This window comes from Cebidichthys violaceus, unplaced genomic scaffold (genome assembly GCF_023349555.1).
Source record: "Cebidichthys violaceus isolate CVI_PGR_0920_01 unplaced genomic scaffold, fCebVio1.0.p SCAF_19, whole genome shotgun sequence".
Taxonomy (NCBI): Eukaryota; Metazoa; Chordata; class Actinopteri; order Perciformes; family Stichaeidae; genus Cebidichthys; species Cebidichthys violaceus.
In genome coordinates this window covers 2,752,502-2,773,731 of record NW_027176361.1, presented here as the reverse complement: position 1 = coordinate 2,773,731, position 21,230 = coordinate 2,752,502, and the positions used below count along the sequence as shown (strand labels likewise).

The 21,230-nt window shown below is 42.9% G+C and overlaps 1 protein-coding gene across 5 annotated transcripts in view; it reads left to right on the top strand.

The window, feature by feature from the left end:
- Positions 1-21,230, top strand: part of nhsl2 (NHS-like 2) — a 111,039-nt gene that overhangs the window by 68,695 nt on the left and 21,114 nt on the right. For all 5 annotated transcript variants that reach the window (XM_068713221.1, XM_068713222.1, XM_068713223.1 and 2 more), the window contains exons 3-4: positions 16,983-17,125; positions 19,905-20,151. In XM_068713221.1, coding sequence (XP_068569322.1) covers positions 16,983-17,125; positions 19,905-20,151 — 390 coding nt within the window. The remainder of the gene's footprint in view (positions 1-16,982; positions 17,126-19,904; positions 20,152-21,230) is intronic.

The window sequence follows — 21,230 nt, the reverse complement described above, 5'->3', positions numbered from 1 at the left end:
AGGCAACCAAACCACGTAGTTAGGGTCAGGTAGGGACGACACTTTTTTAGTTTTGTTTAGGACAAGAACAGCGGTCTCCTGGCTGAAAGTCCCGTGTTGGTTTGACCAATCCACCCTCACCCTGTGGACCTTCTCTCTGTTTTAATAATGAGAGCAGCTGTGTTTACGTCGGACTTATTTCGTCTCACATATAGAAGCTGAAGAGCGCCTCTGTGCGTCGGTACCGGAGGCAGAACTCTGCCAGTTGCCCTCATATTGGTTCAATGAAGTCCATTTTGTTTTTGCACTTTAAAGAAGTCCCTCCTGCAGCCTCCTCACACTGATCAGAGCTCGCTGGACTTGTTGATACCTCGAGTGGTGACGGAGCAGTGTGCAGATTCTACTTTTACACTCAGAACGCTGAGAGGAATTACTACAAACCTTCACGTTTCTGTTGCTGCAACTTATTAGTGAAACGGTCGTCTGAGCGGCTTAATAACTCGTGTGCACCTCAGGCATTGCACTTCAGTCATGGTGTTTTGCAAATGAAGCTACTCTTCATACAAACAGACATTTCACTAATTTTCTGATCTTTATGTTTGGCTTGTTTTTTTTTTGTGTGCCTTTTCTTGCTTTGCTGATTGCATGATTTTAAATAGCGACCACCTTATATGTTACCTTGTATGTTCTATTTGTCATTGATAATGAGACTTCCTCTCCCGTTAGCGCTGAGCTACAGCTCCTACGTCTCTCTCTGTCTCTTCTTGTCCACTGCTGTCTCTATACATACTTTCACGTGTGCATTAAGCCAGTTATTGTCTCAGACGGCCTGGCGTGTTGTGTACCATGAAAAATAAGATGGATGAATGCGGTCGTGGGTGGACAGCAGCTATGAGCCTGTGTGTGTGTGTGGTGTGTGTGTGTGCGATTTACAGAATATGTGTGGCCATTCATCTTTTCTGTCGTTTGTGTTTAATTTTTTTTGTCACTCTGCTTTTTTTTTTTATTGCTGCGCACTTTCCGTTGCGCTTCCCACTGTCGGGTCCCATGTGTGTTTCCAGTTTGTACACCAGTGTCCGTTTGTGTTGTGCGTGTCCATCTGCTCGGGTGTGTGTGTTATATAACACTGAAGCAACCAGCTGTACTCTCTCTCTCTCTCTCTCTCTCTCTCTCCTCTCTCTCTCTCTCTCTCTCTCTCTGGCCATCCTCGGCATCGGTCTCCCACTGGCCTCGGCTCGGTAAAATATTCATACTCCTTCCCCGGCTCCTCAACACACTCTGCCCTCCATATTTATGAAGCTGGCTGCCGTCCTCCGGTGTTAGACGGATCTGCCGCGTCTTCTGCCTGAGATGTGTGTGAGATGTGTTTCACCGTGGCTCCCTAAGTGGGCAACAGTGAAATCCCGGCCAGTGTTCAACACACCACCGTAGTAGAGCGATTAGCATGCGGGGCTTTTCTCCATACGAGGGACGGTTTTGGTTTTACTCCTGATTGGATTCATGTGTTCACATTCACTTTAATTGTAGTCTTCAATTATAATTAGCTCGTCCCGTTGAACAAGTCCTCCAGACTAAATGACAGAATATGTTGTCTCTCATTGTCTTTCAAGAAACTTCCAAAAAAACGCTGTGGTTAACCCTCTGATCCCCAAGACTATCCTCTCTGCAATATAAAACATCACAATCATGACGAGGAGTATAGAGGGAACTCAAAAATGTCTTTTGTGCAGAATAACACAGTTATAATGCCATAAATCCACAGCTGTTACCACAGTGGAGGGTCTACGTTTTATATACAAATATATTGAAGTATTGACAATTTTACAACCTCTACTTCCAGCCTCTCCTCTCCGCTCTGCTCTGTGTTCAGCAGCACTTCTGTAGATTTCTCCTAAATTCACCAAAAGTCACCATTAATTAAAGCCTCATTTGCATATTTAAACATAACATTTAAGAAAACTTGTAATACAAAAAAATAATCATCTTTTTTTTTTATGACGTTAACAGTCTTTTCTGATTTATGGAGTGAAACAAAGAGATATCTAAAATCCACTCTGTAAAAACCTGTGACTCTTAATATATCAACAACATTGAAACGATAATTTTAAACTTCACCCAATGTTTACATTCAAATTCTGGAAAAGTATGCAAATTAGGACATATTCAATGAGGTAATGCCATATTTGCTTGTTTAAATGTAACATTTCAGGAAACTTTTAAGACAAATATTGATTTCCGTGACATATTGAGACTAACGCTGTCATTTTGAGAGGACGGGGTTTTTGCCTTTTAATAGACTCCAGACAAACAGTCATGATCTATTTTTTCCGAGCTGCTTTTGTGAATATTAGACATTCTGAATCAGTGCCTGTCTGCTTCATGAACTCGGGGCCTGTTTCCCATAATTGATTTGTGAGCAATGCTACGATGCAGATTACAAACCTGGTGGCAGCGTCGTGTTTCACAAATGATTGTCCCTTTTTTAGACCATTTTCTTTATGTACATTTGGTTCCTCGGGGGCTCCTGCTAAAGTCTGGCGTGGGTCGTTAGAAACGGTGTTTGGTTTGACTGGTGAAACAAGTCAAAATGAATGAGTAGACATGTTGACAGCTTGCATGTCGCAGATTTGGTGAAATGGGCTCCTGCTCGAGCCTCACAGTTTGCTTTTGGAAACTGGTGGGAGGACTCCCCCCAAAAATACAGTTTTAATCACATTTTCTGCAGTGCTGTGCTATATTCAATTCTGCTCCTGGACACAAAGTGTTGGACAGGATGGCTCCTTTTCACTTGGCCTCCTCTTAACAGGATGAAGAGTCATTTCCATAATTCAGCTCAGTTAAGAGACCAGCTTTCTGCAGCTTCTGTCACCGTCTGCTGGAGTATTTTGTCCAAACGGTACTGTGGCAGACGTGTTGTTATATTTCTGTTGTTAGACACTAACATGACTATAAACCCAATTAGATTCATGGTCAGACGACAGTTCAGCCTTAAAATATTAAAAGAAACTACTACTAATTAGTGGTTATGTACCACTACGTACTACATCTGGTTGCAAAAAGCCAAAATGGCCACAATCAAAAACTAAGATGGCGACTGTCAAAAACCACAGAATGTATATAAGAAGTGGATGTAGTCATTGTGACGTCACCCATATCATAGTCTTCTATACAACCAGAGGAGTCGCCCCCTGATGGACATTAGAGAGAATGCAGGTTTTAAGTCACTTCAGTATTGGTTTCACTCTGCAGAACCGGAGGATGTCGCCTTGCAAAAACCAAGATGGCGACGGCCTAAAGGCCAAACTAGAGACTTCAAAACCGTAGTCCGCAAAACTAATGGTTTGGTTACAAGTCTGAATGTCATTACTCACACTGCTTTATTCAGTTAAATATCTACTGACATGTGTTGTCCTCTACTGTGCATTCAATTGAGTAGTTTTGTCCCAATACTTGGTCAGCATCTTCACATTTTTTCACTTTTAAATAACAGCAACATGTTCCTGTTATCCGTCCCCATTAACAGTCTGCAAGTGAAGCTCAAGTTTTTTTGTTTGCCATGTTAAAATATTCATATGCTGCTCTTTTGTAGTCATATATTATATATTTAAAGCTTGGTGTTGTACTCCACTGACGGCAGATATATTGTATTCAAAATAGGTTGATAATAGGAAGATTTGTCACTTTTTTCCTTCTTCTCCTCTGCACTCGGCCCTGCATACTTATGAAAGGTTTACGAGCAGCCAGATTTGCATTGTGTATTTTTTTTTTCTGCAATCCATTAATCAACAGCAAAACATATTTAAATTATTCTTTCAGTGAACTTTTGTATTTAAAGTTTAGCTTGCTCCATCCATTAACCGACCAGACCGGCTGTTTGCACATACTTGGTCTGTAATTTTTCACGACGATCCATTAAGCGACGCTCAAATATTCATACTCGACCACCTCCTCAGCACTCGACATTTCACTGACATTCTCTTTAATGCAGGTAACTGCGTTTGAACAAATGCACACATATTTGCAGGCCGCGTATGACTAGTTTAACTCGACGCAGCATTTGTGTTTCTGCTGATTGAGTACTGCCTTGTTATTTTGGAGTGTGTCGCTCTGCCATTAACATTAAACCAATGACATAAGCCGGCCTAGTATAAGACATCTCCTATTAAAAAAGAAACATCAATCATCATATTATGTAAGCCGTCAGGTAACGTATGTATGTGCAAACCTTTAAATCAACAGCAGATTATATTGTTCAAACCAAGTGTACACAAACACAGAACCCAGTAGTGTTGTGGTGGTTAAGCAGTACCTGACTTCTACTAATGACGAGTAGTCAAAAGTGGATTAAAGACCTCACTGACGCATCCGTTCCGGTAACAAATTAAGACGAATGGAGTGTCGTGCACATTCATCTGCACCGTTTAGTGCAGCGCTTCCTGCTATTTCCAGGTCGGAGTGTTAACGTCGGAACAGTTTAGATTTGATTTTGTTCCCCGTTCGCCGATCAGAAGGCGGACAGAATAGTTGTGCGAGCAGCAGTTTGCAGGATTAGAGGCGAGTCTCTGGGAAGATGAAGGACGGGATGGTCTTTTGATCACTACTGTAGTTCCACCTCTGAAGTGTTGTGTAAAAAGAATCCACCACTAATTCAAAGGCCACTTTGAAACTGTAAATTGTGAGCGTCCATATCCAGAAATGTACACTTTTAGTAAACTGCTGTGATGCACCTTTAATATTACAAGGTTTTTCATTACATTGGGATGTTTGGTGAACTTCATGATACTTACTCAGGTTTCCTAGTGTAATTTGGCCAAGAGTTCTACCGTGTTATGGGAATATCTTAATCTGTCCAATAAAATCGTTGAATAAATGAGCAAAAACAACTAGCTGAGATTGACACTCTCGGTGTCAGCCAACAGCTCTTAACTGTCATCAAAAAGTGTCGTCCGCTGCTGGTCACACAGTAGCCAGAGGGCCCGAGATACCGATGTGTGAATGTTGTGTTATCCATTGCAGAAAAGCCACAAGCTTGATGTGGTGGGACTTTGGGAAACACTACATGGCCTAAAGTATGCGGTATGAGATTGTTGAGGGGCATTAATCTGCCGCTTTAACAATTAAAGATGTCCCGATCAAGTTTTTGCACCCTGATCCAGATTCGAGTCATAAAATATTGAGTTTTGCGCCGATACAGTTGAGATCCTATACTTTTATTTTCCTTAATAAATCAGCTGCTCAGTGCACATTTGTACATTGACACGTGAATTCTGAAGGGAAAAAAAGATTTTTCTTTTCTTTTTTATTATAGAATAACATCAAAGTATAGAATATCCTTTAAAAGTGTCCCCAGGTGTTTGTTGCTTCTTTGCAGCCTTTGCTTGAGTTACCAACATGAACTTTACTCTGTTGAGTGTTTATTTTCTTTGCCTGTACATCTTCTACCTGGATTAAATTCATAAGTTACTCTTATTGGCTTTATTGGGGGGAGTGCGGTCATCGGCGGCTGTCAGCGCTGAAACACCTCGCGCAATAGATGACAGCAAAACGCAAGAGGAGTTGAGGATTGACGGATGCTCGGATGGAGAGTTGGAGTGTTGGGGAGTTGGAGAGTTGGAGTGTTGGGGAGTTGGAGAGTTGGAGTGTTGGGGAGTTGGGGAGTTGGGGAGTTGGAGTGTTGGGGAGTTGGGGAGTTGGGGAGTTGGAGTGTTGGGGAGTTGGAGAATTGGAGTGTTGGGGAGTTGGGGAGTTGGGGAGTTGGAGTGTTGGAGTGTTGGGGAGTTGGGGAGTTGGAGTGTTGGGGAGTTGGAGAATTGGAGTGTTGGGGAGTTGGGGAGTTGGGGAGTTGGAGTGTTGGAGTGTTGGGGAGTTGGAGTGTTGGGGAGTTGGAGAGTTGGAGTGTTGGGGAGTTGGGGAGTTGGAGATTTGGAGTCTTGGGGAGTTGGAGTGTTGGGGAGTTGGGGAGTTGGAGTGGTGGGGAGTTGGAGTGGTGGGGAGTTGGAGTGTTGGGGAGTTGGAGAGTTGGAGTGTTGGGGAGTTGGAGAGTTGGAGTGTTGGGGAGTTGGGGAGTTGGGGAGTTGGAGTGTTGGGGAGTTGGAGAATTGGAGTGTTGGGGAGTTGGGGAGTTGGGGAGTTGGAGTGTTGGAGTGTTGGGGAGTTGGGGAGTTGGAGTGTTGGGGAGTTGGAGAATTGGAGTGTTGGGGAGTTGGGGAGTTGGGGAGTTGGAGTGTTGGAGTGTTGGGGAGTTGGAGTGTTGGGGAGTTGGAGAGTTGGAGTGTTGGGGAGTTGGGGAGTTGGAGATTTGGAGTCTTGGGGAGTTGGAGTGTTGGGGAGTTGGGGAGTTGGAGTGGTGGGGAGTTGGAGTGGTGGGGAGTTGGAGTGTTGGGGAGTTGGGGAGTTGGAGTGTTGGGGAGTTGGGGAGTTGGAGTGGTGGGGAGTTGGAGTGTTGGGAAGTTGGGGAGTTGGAGATTTGGAGTGTTGGGGAGTTGGAGTGTTGGGGAGTTGGGGAGTTGGAGTGGTGGGGAGTTGGAGTGTTGGGGAGTTGGGGAGTTGGGGAGTTGGAGTGTTGGGGAGTTGGGGAGTTGGAGTGGTGGGGAGTTGGAGTGTTTGGAAGTTGGGGAGTTGGAGATTTGGAGTGTTGGGGAGTTGGAGTGTTGGGGAGTTGGGGAGTTGGGGAGTTGGGGAGTTGGAGTGTTGGGGAGTTGGGGAGTTGGAGTGTTGGGGAGTTGGAGAGTTGGAGTGTTGGGGAGTTGGGGAGTTGGAGTGTTGGGGAGTTGGAGAGTTGGAGTGTTGGGGAGTTGGAGAGTTGGAGTGTTGGGGAGTTGGAGTGTTGGGGAGTTGGGGAGTTGGAGTATTGGGGAGTTGGAGAGTTGGAGTGTTGGGGAGTTGCCGTTGCCATGCAAAACACCTCTTTCAGAGCTGACGTAAAACAAAGGATTGGATCGGGCTCAATAGCTCAATACAGCCGATACTGATCAGTTAAAAATAGCCCCAATACTTATCTTTGACAATCCCTAATAACAACCGTCACTCATCTCTGAAGGCTTTCTGAGATGTTGGAACCTGGCTGCAGTCCCTCACCACAGTGTGGTCACATCAGAAAGAACAGATTTGTTTTTAACAGTGAAAGCACCGCCATACGATGTCGTCTTTTCAGATTAGACAACACTGCCATGTCCTCTAAAGAGCAGTTACAAATGATGTATTGTGTTGTAGAGTTCTGTGGATTTATATGATTATATGCTGTTGTATTAAGGGGCGAAAACTATGACAAACTGACCAAGAGTATGCAAACATTCCTGCATACTTTGGGCCATATACCATAAGCTTTTATGACTGTAGATACTGTAAAACTGGCTTTAACACACACTCCTATCTAAGCTGTGTCACACTTCGGGCTGGAATATATTTTTTCCCAGTGGAGGTCAACGGTATCATCGGTGCTTAGAGCTAGATAAGAGTTAGCTGTCTGCTCTCATTTTTATTTAAAACTCAAGGCCAGGATTAGACTGCAGCACATGCATCAGCAGTAGCACAATAAATAGTCTTCACTTTGTAATTGTATTTGCACCCTTTATTACCTTTTTTTTCCTCCTCTCTTTGTGCGGATCAGTGTGCTTCGGTCCATCTTACCATATCTTATCTTCTGCGGCAGCACTCTCCCAAGTATTTAAAGTGCCGGTGCTGTGACCTTTACCTCACAGTGGACAATGCGAGGTGATGTGATGTATCCGGCTGAACTTTAAAATGTCACAGTAACCCTTTAAGTGTGTCAGAGGAGCTCCGAGTCAATGCCGGCTGCGATGCAAACAGTCCGATAGACCTTCCCCCGTCCGCACTGACTTGACTTTAAAAAATGTCACAGTGGCCCTTTAATTGTTTCAGAGGAAGGTCTAAGCTGTTATCTCCGCAGAGCTGATAAGGTTCTACTGTGGTCAATATACATTACAGAACAGGTGCAGCATCGATCCGGTGGAGAATGCTGAGTCAGGAGAATGTGTCAGTGTCGTTTCCATTCAATAATCTCACAGAGAGGATTGAGTTCCTGAATAACATGTCACCATTTTGAAAAAGAGATGTCAACTTCAATAAATGATATACTGTTGATTAATTGTCAATATTGTAAATTACTTTTTTAATATATTTATATAATTTGAGCCTCAGGTATTTCAAGCAGTGCATATGATTTAATTAGCTTTTACAAATACTGTGTTTTTTTAAATTTCATCTTATTGTATCAAACTAAAATGAACGGATGGATGGTCTATGGATGTATGTGTGTTTGTCCTTCAATTTTCTCGACAGCCGTTCGTCCGATCGACTTCACACTCGGCGTGTGTGTTGCTGAGGACCCAAATACATGCAGCGTCGAGTGTGAAGTTTTTTGGATGAGCGGTTCCGGCAACACTGGAGGCCACCGCACTAGTTGATTTAAATGGAATGCTGAGTCCCCCGCTGAGTCTACGTGACAAATACTGTGCGTTTCAAGTTTAAATGCCTTTTACAATTATCTTATGCAAATGGTTTGTTAGCACGGCGTTTCATTTAGGCAGGCTTAGCATTTTTAGACAAAATTGGCTCTTGAAGAGAAAGCTCAAACAGTGAGGGAAGTCTTTTTTGAAGGATTTATGGATTGTTTGAACTTTTATTACAGAGTGACCTTTATAGTCTGTATTTCAACCACAACATATTGCTTATCCTTCTCTTCAGGTAATAAGTCTGTTTGGCCAAACTATCATTCTCTCTCGCTCTATTTCCGATCGTCTCTCTGCAGAGCTTTAAGTTTGAGTGACATTGCTGTGAATCGCTTAAGACAAACTCGTCTGTCTTGTTTCTTTCCTTAGGGCTCGTTTAGAGAAGTCTTTCAGACACAGGCTGAAGTGTGATACTTAAATGCTATGATCCGGGTACATCTGTATCTAAGCCGACCAAACAAACCCTCAAATGGACCTAGTGACGATGCTTTGGATCGGTTTAGAGGTTTGGGGAAGGTTTGATAAATGGGGTCAGACCATAAAAATAGACTAGGAGCAGAACGGATAGTCCCATCAAATCATCGAAGCACGATGGTCAGAGCGGCAGCCATTTTTATGTGTACCATTGGCATTACGTCCGATCAATAGCATCGGTCGTAAAAGTAATAGGATCGAAACGGAACAGGACTTTTTCCAAGACAAAAGTCACTGAACAAGGATGAGACAGGAAGCAATAACTGGATAAAACTATAAAAAATAACTTATCTAATCAGATTAGGGATTGATCTCAATAAGTCAGGTTTTGTTGTTACTGCAGTTCCTCAAACTCTGAATGTAAAAACAGGCAAGATTACAGACTACAATCACCACTGCAAAAATCTCTGAACCGGGCAGTTTATTACAGGTTAAGAATGCTAGTTGCACCCTGTCTTAGGTTCACTTTTAAGAATAAAAAAATTAATTTCAGCTGATCGTCTTTAGTTTGAAGCAAAGAACACACCACAGGAGCGAAACTTTCTTTGCTCTCTGCAATTTACTATACAAACAACAGGTAGTCATCTGCAAATGTGCGAAAATGAACTGACAAGAATAAGGGCTGAAATTTGTGCCCCATACTTCTACCAGAAAGCCTTCTTGCGGTTTCTCGTGACCGACATAAACTAGGCCGCTAACCGACCTAATCTGTCCTTCTAGGTCACAACCATCTTGCACGGGACACACATCCTAACAAACACCAGCCCCCCCTTCTTCTCCCCCTGTAATGGATTGATCAATTGTGCGTGTTAAATCATGAAGGAAGAAGACGTGACATGCGCTCCAACACACACACACACACATGCGTGTGTGGCGGCGTGCACGTAGTGTACACAGACAAACAAGCGGTGAAAGAGGGGTATTGTTAATTTTACATCTTCCCCCCTTTCGTCTTCATGGAGGGGAGAAGAAAGGGTGACCCAAATTTGACACAACCGGGGCGCATATTGTCAAGAATGGTTGGGTTTATCTGTGAATGGGTGCACTGTCCACACAAACACACACACACACACACACACACACGCACACACACACACACACACACACACACACACACAAATATGCAGATTTTTTGTTTACGTAGAAAGGAGTTGTTAAATTACATTTTAAAGTTTATTCACACACATGTTGATATGTGAGCACATTCCGGGGCACAAAAAACAAGTGCACACACACACACAAACGCACGTTTGTGCACTCAGCACAATTCACACAAGCACCTAAATTAGAGACACACATGCACACCTACACACAAACACACACACAATATACAGGTTAGTGATGCATGAGTGCCTGGCCTGCTTGTCTGGACAGAGGAAAAGGGGGCGGGGGTAGGTCGTGCTTAATGCTGTGTTTGTGTGTGTGTGGGGGTGTGTGTGTGCATTAGTGGGAGTGACCGGCATACCTTTACACCCCGCTCCCCCAATAGCATCCCTCCTCTTGCCCCCCCCCCCCCCCCCCCCCTCATTTTCCCACCACAGTGCCCTGCAGTCATGCACTTTGTGGAGCCATGGCTGCTTTCTGAAGCGTGGATCTACAACTGTTTACCTTCCCCTCGCCGTCCGCGTTTGTAGCTGCTGCTTTTCAGGACTCAGAACTCCGGGCCGGTTCAGAGCACGGATCCATAGTGCGTTTTCACACTTTCTACTTGAGAAACAAGTTTAGTTTTTTTACAAGCTGATTCTGCAGGAGGCTGAGTAAGTCACTTGGCAGTGGTGGAGGAGGAATCCAGACCCTCAATGTGAGTAAAAGTTGCAATACCAGAGTGTAACAATTCTAACTGAAGTAGAAGTAAGGGAGTGTTATCAGCAAAATGCACTCATAGTACCAAAACTAAAAGTTCTCAATGAGCAACATTGTACTGATGTGTTACTGTTTAAGCAGCATGTACAACTTTGTAGCTGTTAAAAAACAGAGGAAATTTGACCATTTTGGTTATTTTAATCTTATTATTTATATTTTTTTGTATGTAAAAGCTTAGTCTGCACAGTAATTTGTATAGTTTTCCAACAACATGTAGTAGAAATAGAAACATGCATTTAAAGTAGAAGTACCTCGAAATTGTGTTTCAGTACTTGAATACTTTCCACTACTGAAATTGGGTATTGATTTCTGATGATTTGTACCGTAAGATGTTTGTTTATAAATGGTTTTATTAATGTTCATTAAATGATTTGGGGGTTTTTATGGACAGATTAGCAATTGACCACTTTGGGGTTCCTAGGTTGTGGTTTAACCTTTTGGTTGCTTATTGTCCTTTAACTAAAGTTAAGACTCCTTCATTAGAAAAAAGGCTGATTATGTCTTACCGTTAACGTTCTGACGTGGCTCTCTCAAAGAGAACCGCAACAGCCTTGATGACGACACATTGATTGATTGACACGCATGCAGACAAATCAGTGTTGAATTGTTGTGGGACAGAACTTGATAAATATCGATGTAGGCGCTGAAAACAAGGAAAATAAGCTGCGAGATTGATCAAAAACATGTTGGATCCCTTTTTTCCGATCTTTTCGTCACCCAACTTTCGGTCCAGATCAAACATCTCCTTCCCTGTTAGTGCTGCTAGTTTTCGACAGATTGGACGTTATGTTGTGTGAATTCCCTTCCTCCTCTTCCACGCTCTTCTTTTTATACACCCACTTTCTCATCTTAACCTTTTTTTTCGGATCCTTCTGCTGCTTTTTTCCAATATTTCTTCCTCAACTGCCTCGTCTTTATACCGTTCCACACTTCTTCTTCCTCTGCTGCCTTTTCCTAATCGTCCTCTGCTTGGTACTGTAATCCTCTTTCTTCTTTTTGTCTGTTTCATTTCTCATTTGTCTCTTTTTTTCTCTAAAATTCTCAAACTCTTTGAAGTTTGTCCCCTTTTCACCTTCTACCTCTTCTATGACTTGATCCAATTTAGCTCCTTGATTATCGTTTTTCTCTTATTTCATACCCTTCCTTCATCATTGTTCTTATTTCCTCTTCTTCTGCATCTCTTTTATGACGACCCGTTCTCACGTCCATCTTGAAATATGGCAACGCTTGGTCAGTGGCCCTTGGCGTCTGATATCGACGCCCCAGGCACCCTTTAGGCTTTTATCTAACTCCAATGTAAATCCATCCGTGTCTTTGTTAGATGGTCACAGCAGCTGATGAAATTACAACGAGTAGGTCCACATAGGGAGGGTGGGTGGAGGACACAGGACTTTCCCTCAGGAGATCGTTGTTTGTGTCCCGTGTGAAGCCGAGTCAACGCTGACTTGTTGTACTGGAGATTTGCTACGTAGCAAACATGCTTATTTTGACCAAAACCACAATCTTTTCCTAAGTCTTACCAAGTACCGTTCTTTCGTAAGTTAACCGAAGAGCTAAATGAAAGTTTATTTTGAAAAGACAAAGCGTGTAACGAGTGGAAACTAACACGCCGTCCCTGACAGGTGAACCTAGAGTTCACATTGTGGAGCTTACGTTATCAGACCAAGCGTCGCTATTTGACGAGATGGTTATTCCACTTCCTCCTCATCCTCTTCCTCTTCTCTGTCAGTCTGTTCACCCCCCGTGTCTTCGGACTGTTGCTGACGCCTCGCTTCTTTGGGTTGCTGCAGTCTGAATGAGATGAGTTTTGGCTTCTGCTCTCTGCTCGCCAAGCGGCTGATCCGGCTGTTTTTGCATGCCGGCAGCGAGGCTCAATTATTTTTAACACTGCAAAATAGACAGTTCTCTATCATGAGCACCGGGTGTGTAATACGCCTCTGTGAATACAAATAGCCAGGGACGGGTTGTCTTGAAGCGAGGGCTTGCGAACAGAAACGTCTAATAGCTTCCTGAGGAATTGGCAAATGCACAGTGAAAAAAAAGGTTCTCGGTTTATCACGTCAATATTAATATTTATGTCCAAACTTTAATTGCAAACAGAATAGTCTGGTTTTAAAGCGAGGCGACTGATGCAGCGACCATCAATTTTGCATGTTAATAAAGGCATTCATTTAAAAAAATCATTTCTCACTTCAATAAATTAACAGCAAAAGTTAATATATCAACTCGAGTTAAAAAGGCTAGAACGTCATCACAGAGTTTGTATAATAAAAGACAGTGTTCCAATGGAAAATGAACATTTTGTACAATTTGACAACCCAAAAGTTGTTATTAATGGTTATAGCAGAATATAAAGCATTTGTAAATGATTGATTAACCACTAATGAAGCTATTTCAGTAGTTGTCACCAGAAGGCATACACCGGTTCTGTGAAGTGAAGTCAATGGTGAAGTGTGTTAAACCTGCATTCTCTCTAGTGTCCACCAGGGGGCGACTCCTCTGGTTGTATAGAAGTCTAGTCTAAAATGACTCTACTTCTCTCTTGATTTATTCCCTCAGTAAACATTGTAAACATGAGTTTATGGTTTCAATCTCTAGTTTACAGTCTTCTTCAATACAGCATGATGTTCATTTAGTACATTATGGTCCCATTTAGAATAAAAAGCCAAAATCCAAGATGGCGATGGCCAAAATCCAAGATGGCGACGGCCAAAAACCGAGATGGGGATGGCCAAAATGCCAAACTCCAGGCTTCAAAACGGTAGTCCAACAACCAATAGGTTACGTCACGATGAGTACATCTACTTCTTATATATAGTCTATGGTTGTTACTCAAAAGACTGTCTATTAGAAAGGGGCACAGCATTTAAAAATAGTATAAATGTAAGTGCTTACTGTTCACTGCAGCTGCAGCGCACCACAACGGCTAATGCTGTATGAGTCATGTCTGTTTGTGAGTTAGCAGGAGCTTGCATGAGGCTTATTGGGATTAATGCCTTGTTTTTTTTTTATTCTTTCTCCACGTGGGAGCATTTATTTCCAACCAGATTAAATTGGGGAGCTGAAAGGAGGCCTGTGTCTTGATCAGATCCTGGTCAGATCCTGCGCCTTGTTGGCGTGCATGTTCCTAAAAAAGCGTACATTTAAAGGAACTTGATTCCAAACCATTAAGAGCTTCTGCAGCGTCTCGACCACCCAAGCAGCTTGTTTCTGAACCACGTCTTCTTCTTCTGTTACTCGTTTTCTCTCACTTGCTTTTTTGTATTTCCCACAAAAACCAGCAGAGAGTAAAACCTAACTGTGAACATATGGTGGAAAATCAAAGTCTCCCTCTATAGGGACGCAGAACAAGGAGCAGCACGAAGGCCTTTAGATAAAGATAAATGAAGGACACTAAGACGCAAAAGAATCGCCTGTGAATGTTATGCGTCTAAGGCTTTTATTGTGAAAGGTAAAAGCGGAAAGGAGTGGATCTTTTCGGCGCTGCTTTTGTCAAGATTGGAATAAAGTTTATGTAACTATAAAAAGAGGCAAAGCTCAACCCATTCTGCACAACGCGATTGATTGATGCATTTATGCACCATGCAAAAGCTCAGAAAAATCGATTATGACACTTTTTCTCTTCACAAATGTTCTGTATAAAAGTGTTCATGACAACAGCTCAAGAAATATATATTACGTGTGTTTAAAGGCAGCAATCCTCATTTTGGTGAAAACCTTTTATGTTGCAGTCTTTCAAACTCCACTGAATAACCTCCAAAAAGCTGAAAATGCCGGCCGCCATTAGCGTTTCGTCATCTTAAAATCCCCGCTGAAGCTTGTGAAAGTTTCTGCGTCTGCGGCAGAAGCTGCCCCGTGTTTCCTCTGAAGTCTAGAGGCATAATTACACAACAGAACGGGTGAGCTCTTATAGATGTGTTCCCGCTGCCGGCACTTTTTTTAGTTGAGCGGGAGGGGAGATTGTCAACAACAATGATCCCAAAAGCCATTAAAAAAGAAAAGTGCACAAAATCTGTGGGTGGGTGGACCCGCCCGCCCGCCCGCATCCAAAGAAGCTCATCATTATCTTCCTGTGTTTTGTGGCGCTGCTGCTGTTTATTAATTTCTCTTCATGACTCCAAAACACTCCCACGTTGCCTTTCGCTCGCTCGACTCTGACGCCTGACAAACTTCTTCCGTTCTGTGGACTACGGACTTTTTCTTGAATGTGCTTACCGGGCGCGAAGTCTTGAGGCCATTACAGCTCACAGAGTTTTAAAACAGATGCGTCCACCCTGTAAATTGTAGTACTTTGCCATATGGATGCTGCAGGAAGGTACTTTAGCAGGTCTCTTTAAGCACACAATGACCAGTACGACTGAGAACACCGAGGACAGTCCAAATGGCTTCACATTTTGTGATAGAAGTGCATTTAAAGCAGCATTAAGTGATGATTTTTGGCTTCTTTGGGGCAGCAGAATACGTTTCAACATTGACAAGTTGTCACTGTAAAAAGTTGTTTTGTCAAACTGCCAATTTTTACTCTTTTAGCAGATACAAAGCAACATAAGCATTCATCCATTCATGTTTCCAGCTCTATATATTTAGCTTTTTAGCCGCTAAATGTTAAGTCCTCAAATTTACAAATTTCTGTTCAAATTGGACATTTATGAGAATTTGTTTTGTATTTGAGTAAATAAATTTACTCGATTCTCAATACCAATATGTATTTTCTCAGCTCTCTTGTGTTAAATGTGTTTCTCTTTTACTCTGGCTGCAAATAATGAATATTTTCATAATTGATTATTTTGCAGATTAATTTGGTGATTATTCCATTAATTGTGTAGTCTATAAAATGTTAACTAATAGTGTGCAAAGTGTCCATCACAGCTTTAAATAGCTTGGTTTGTTCACACAAAAGTCCAAACCCTAAAAATAATCACATTTTTTATCATAAAAACAGGAAAATGTTCACATTTGAAATATAACAATTTTTGCCTGTAAATTGTATTTAAGCGCTTTAATTGTTTCCGACCTACTTGGTATGTTAAAGTTGAGAAAAAATTATTATTAAATAAGCATTTAGTAAACTGGTTTTCCACAGAACTTTTGTTGTTCTGCTACTGCGGATCGTAGCATCAAGAACTTACATGTATACTCTCTGGTAACTGGGTATGGCTACTGATAGCCTCTTATCCTTTTCCTGTTTTGGCTGCGCAAATGGTTGACCCACTTCCTTTGTGCCGTAAATGATCGTGACCCCGTAGCAGGGACCCAATCCAACACCGATGGTATATAAGTATATATATATATATATATATATATATATATATATATATATATATATATATACATATATATATATATTGTGTGTCGATTGATGCTGAATAGTAGCGCCTTTGATTGCTGTTAAAAGTCCCAGTTATGACTACATTTCCCAATATCACAGTATCACAATATGCACAGATGTGTCACTAGGCAACAATGCGCCACCAGCAAAGAATCCATATTGTTCCAGAGAGCAAGTTCAACCCAAAACTCTGTGCCACTGAAGCTGACAGCAGGATGATGCCGGTGTGTGTGTGTGTGTGTGTGTGTGTGTGTGTGAGAGAGCCAGAGGGCTTTAGGGATGAGTGGGTTGGGAGTGTGTTTTGGGGTAAAGGATTGGCTGAGGGGGGTTTGAGGGGGAATGTATGTATGTGTGTGGGTGTGTGTGTGTGTGTGTGTGTGTGTGTGTGTGTGTGCAGGGGGGGAGGTGGGGGTTAGGAATCTGTTTACAATGGCCTGAGGGAGAGTCAGCCTAAGCTGCCAGAGAGGGAGAAAACAGTCAGATATCGTGGAGGAAGTGTGAGTGAAAGAAGAAACGGGACGGAGAGAAAAAAAGAGTTGAAGAGAAGGAATGAATGAAAGGAGAAAAAGTCCAACATTTAACAACAAGTAGAGGATCAGAGAGAAACATGAGGAGTGCTTTAAGGGTGCAGGGCAGGAGGCGCAGGAGGGAAACAGCGGGGTTGATGCAGAGCAGGAGTCCAACTCGATCTCCGCTCACGGCCGTGAGAGAAAGGAGATCTGGTGTGTGCGTCAGTGCACTTTATTGTTTTTGTTTTTGTGTGCGTGTGTGTGTGTGTGTGTGTGTGCACTGTTGTTGATGCTAACTGGTTTTTGTTTCTATGTGTGTGTGTGTGTGTGTGTGTGTGTGTGTGTGTGTGTGTGCAGACTTTGAGGAGCAGTTGTACGACACCAAGCTGACCGGTCAGACTTTCCGGCATCCGTCCTCGCAGAGCTCCGACGACGCGTCCACCTCGCTCAGCCGATCGCCCGTCTCCCTCAACAACAAGAGATCCGACTTCATCTTCCTGGTGAACACACACACACACACACACACACACACACACACACACACACACACACACACACACACACACACACACACACACACACGTGCATTCACGCTTATCCGATCACATGGCGCCCTCGCACACCAAATGTCATCTGTCTGGTGAGCGGACGCACTCGTGTTCAAGTGTCACATACGATTGTTTTGAAGCCACACAAAACGACTTAACTCAAAAGGCGAAAAAAAAACCCCCACACTTCTCGTCCTCTTATAGTCTTGCAACCAATCACACTTCTTGCAAGTAAACACACACAGAATCCACACCGTGTCCACCTCACTTATTCTCTTCCCACTTTCCTGCCCGAGCAGCGAGAGCAGCAGCCTTCACATTCCCACTGAACCCACTCAGTCCCACTCATTCTGCCCTTTTTTTCTCTCTCTCCTCTCTCTTCATTTCCTGTTTCTCTCCACACTTATTTTACACTTTCGCTTTTCTTGGCTCAGTGAACCAGACGTCAGGCGTTTAGGGGTTTGTTACCCAGGAGAGTGGAGTGAACCCCTTTGACGTGTTTTTGTCCTCGTAGATCAGCTGCAAATGCCTCGTCGCGAAGCTGAACAGCGCAGTATTTTTGTGTATCGTGTGTTTCTTAAGGTGAACGGGTTACACGGTCCCGCGGGGGACAAACTCATTTCGTAGGCCGTTCAGGAAGTTCCCCTCGACAAAACAGCTGATGAGATTTTTCAATTGGATTTTAGATAATCACAGAAAAATAATCTCGGTGGCAAACGGACGTTTTGTTCAGCGAGACGATCTTCACAAATAAACGCCCACTTTTATGATTGTTTTTTGTTTTTTAAGCGTGAAGTAAAAAGCTAACGTTCGACTCTTTATTAAGACACGTAAAAAGCTGCTAAATCCACCAGAGTCGGTGCATTTTGAGACCCTGAGCTCAAGATTGAAGGCTTTTCTGTTTGCTGCCGCCTTTAATTGAACCGGATTCAAGGATATTAATGGTTCTTACACTGCTTTTTAGTGTTTTAATGACTGTATTTAATGTGTCAATGAATGTTCTTAATTGTTTTTAAGTCTCCTTTTCTTTTGTCTTATGTTTTGATGCCTTTTAATGGTTTTATGTGAAGCCTTGCCATTTTAATGCCGTAGCACAAAACGTTAAAATCTCCTCAGCTTGTTTTAACCACAGACCTGATTGCAACTAAAAGCCCATTAAAAACATACAAACATTGACTTTAAATCATTTCCTGGTTTTAGGACTCAGAATCTTCCTGCTTCACTAAAGCACTTAATTTCAGTGTCACTAATACTGCCGCAGCTAATACTCGTGTTGTGACAAAATGCCTCGTCGCCTTTGTTGTCGTCCCTTTTTATATCAAAGACTAAAGATGAATCATCCGGAGAACTATTGTACAATATGTCCCCACCCCCTTTTGTTACATTTGTCAGTATTAGTCATCATCCTTTTCACACTCTCAGCAGGTTTTCCACAAACACAAATACCAAATCATTTAGTGTCTCCCAGATGGAAATATCGCTAATGCTTGATCAGATATTAGAGTAGCGAATGGCATCCGTGCCATGTGTCAGTTAGCTCGTGCTCCTTGAAAAAACGAAACGTGTGAAAGAAGTACAAAGGATGAAACGGACGTTCTCCATTCCCATTCTTTCCTTCTCAGCCTCTGCTGCTAACAGCTCTCAGTTTATTTTCCCTCCGAACTGTGTTGTTACGGCAGCTTGATGGACTCCCACGGTGATTTTTACTGCAAGATGGCTGCACATTTCCCGCACACTGGCGCTCCTTTTCCTTTCGGCAAGCTGTTAAACAGCTCTGTTAAGTTAATGCCTCGCTCTCTGTTTGGGCTAATTTCAATTAGAACTTTTGGCAGATTCCTACAGTACAAACACGTGATATTTCCTCACATGTATTTCATCCAAGAGGCTATAGACTGAAGTGTTTACCCTCTGAAGCTGTTTGGGTTTCAATGCCTGGCTATAAAAATGTAAATCACGAGTGTACCGTGTTTGTTTTTGCTTCTTATCAAACTTACCTTTCTTTCCTCCCACTGGCATTGAAGCCGCTTAACAAACATGTTGGTAAGTAGAGGAGTAGTTGACCTCCACCAGGCTCTCCCGTCTCCTCGGTTGTATTGATTTTTGCTTTAATTAAATTTAGAGTTTATCTTTTATTTTTACACCAATTTGAAGAAGAAAGACACTGTTGTCTAATTTGCTAAATAAGCCAGAAACATCAGCTTTGAAGGAAGTTTAAAGTGCGAGATAATTAAATCGGAGGGTCTACAAAAATGTTGCACATTTGTTTGAAGAAGGAAACAGGATCAAAACTAATTGAGAAGTTGTGTTTTTAAGGATTTAAAGCATAATTGTAGAAGATTGAAACCATTCGCATAGATTTTTGTTTTAAGCCACGGCCATTCATAGCCCTTAATCTTATCACCCAACTCTGCAGCTTTCAAAGTCAGTGTCAAAGGAGCATTTAGTCTCCACAAATGGTGGAGACCAAAATAGAGCTAAAAGGGAGCGATCACTGCACTAAAATTTGCCCTGTACCCATAAAATCATCTCTCCGAATGAATGCTGGGTGAGTAAATAGGCGAGTGTTTGCTTACACAATCACTGCCCTGTTTATAAGGTTGTGTTAACAGCTTATTGCATTGACCCCAAGGGGCCAACAGGAATCAATTAAAGCAGGTTTAAGCCTGTCTGAAGCAAAGATTGCTCCCCACGTCTCACACTCCCTTTCTTCTTCTTCTTCTTCTTCTTCTAGCCGGCGTCCAAACAGCTCTACGACGATGAAACCACCTCCTCGGTGTTTGGACTGAGGTCCGCGACCACCAACCCCTCTCCCTCCCCGACCCCGTCGCCCTGCGGCTCGGATCGCCCCCCGCTGGGTTGGAGCAGCAGCAACAACAGCAGCAGCAGCACCGCAACGGCCGGGCCGCCTGTCGCAGACAAGCCGCGCTGGCAGCTCGGGAGGCGAACGCCGGGTCACTTCATACCGCTCGACGTCACAGGTACGGCGTGAAACAAAAGTGGGCGGTCACATTTGGAGCAATGGGTACTGCACATGCTCTCTAAATTAGATTAGTAAGAAGGTGAAATCCATTCTCTTCTTGGTTTTTTGAAAAGTACACATGAACTTCAGAAAGAAGCGGTGAAGGACGTTTTCAGAAGTTGCTGATGTTGCGGTACCTTTTTCTGAGCTGATGGATGTATTTTTCAAGGCTTATCCTGTGTGTTATGTCTTTTGTTTTTTTGTAAAAGTCACCGTAAAGGTAAGGATGTGCAACAGATCCCATTGGTATGCATCTCAACAAACTGAGGCTTCGGGTTGTTTTCTTGGAAACAAAGGTGGTGCTGCATGAAATATTCCGGACAAAATAAGTTTAGATGGGATAATATTTCCTAGTTCTTGCCTTAGAAGTGTTTGGACCGGCGCTGCTACAGTATCAAAAGGAATTCATGAATGTTTCATTGCCTGGACCAGACTGATCCTGAGCCATCAAAGTCGTAGAAGAGTTTGCTGTAATGAAATCGGTAAACATAGACAACTTGAATCCAGCCTCCACTCTTAGACTTAAATGTGCTAATTTGAAGAACCATAAAGGGTTCTGTGGCTTGTCCCCATAGAAAAACTCTTTCTGAAGGTTTTACCGAGAACCCAACTTAAAGACTGAACCGTCTTTCAAAGGTTCCTATGAGAGATTCTACAAAGAATCCTTCCACGGTGCAATGGTTCGGCCCTGAACCTTTAATGGGTTTATGGGTATGCTATGGCAAAGCAGCTCTTTCTAACAGCCCAACAGCTAACTAGCTAGCTAGCCCTACCACATCTACCGGCATCAAAACAGGAAGTAAGTGGTAAAGTCGTAATGCCTGCCTACTGATTGATTCGATTGACTGGGGCAAGTGTGACATTGACGAGCGGTGCAACTCCAGCATCTGGCGTTCCCTTTCGTATTCTAAGGATTTCATCTAGAACCCCCCCAGGGTAGGTCGTGATCATTTTTGGGAGGGTTTGTGGGCTGGGAGGATCTTTTTAACGCAATTTCAACAATCCTCGAAGAAATCTTTCTTCCAAAAAGGGTTCTTT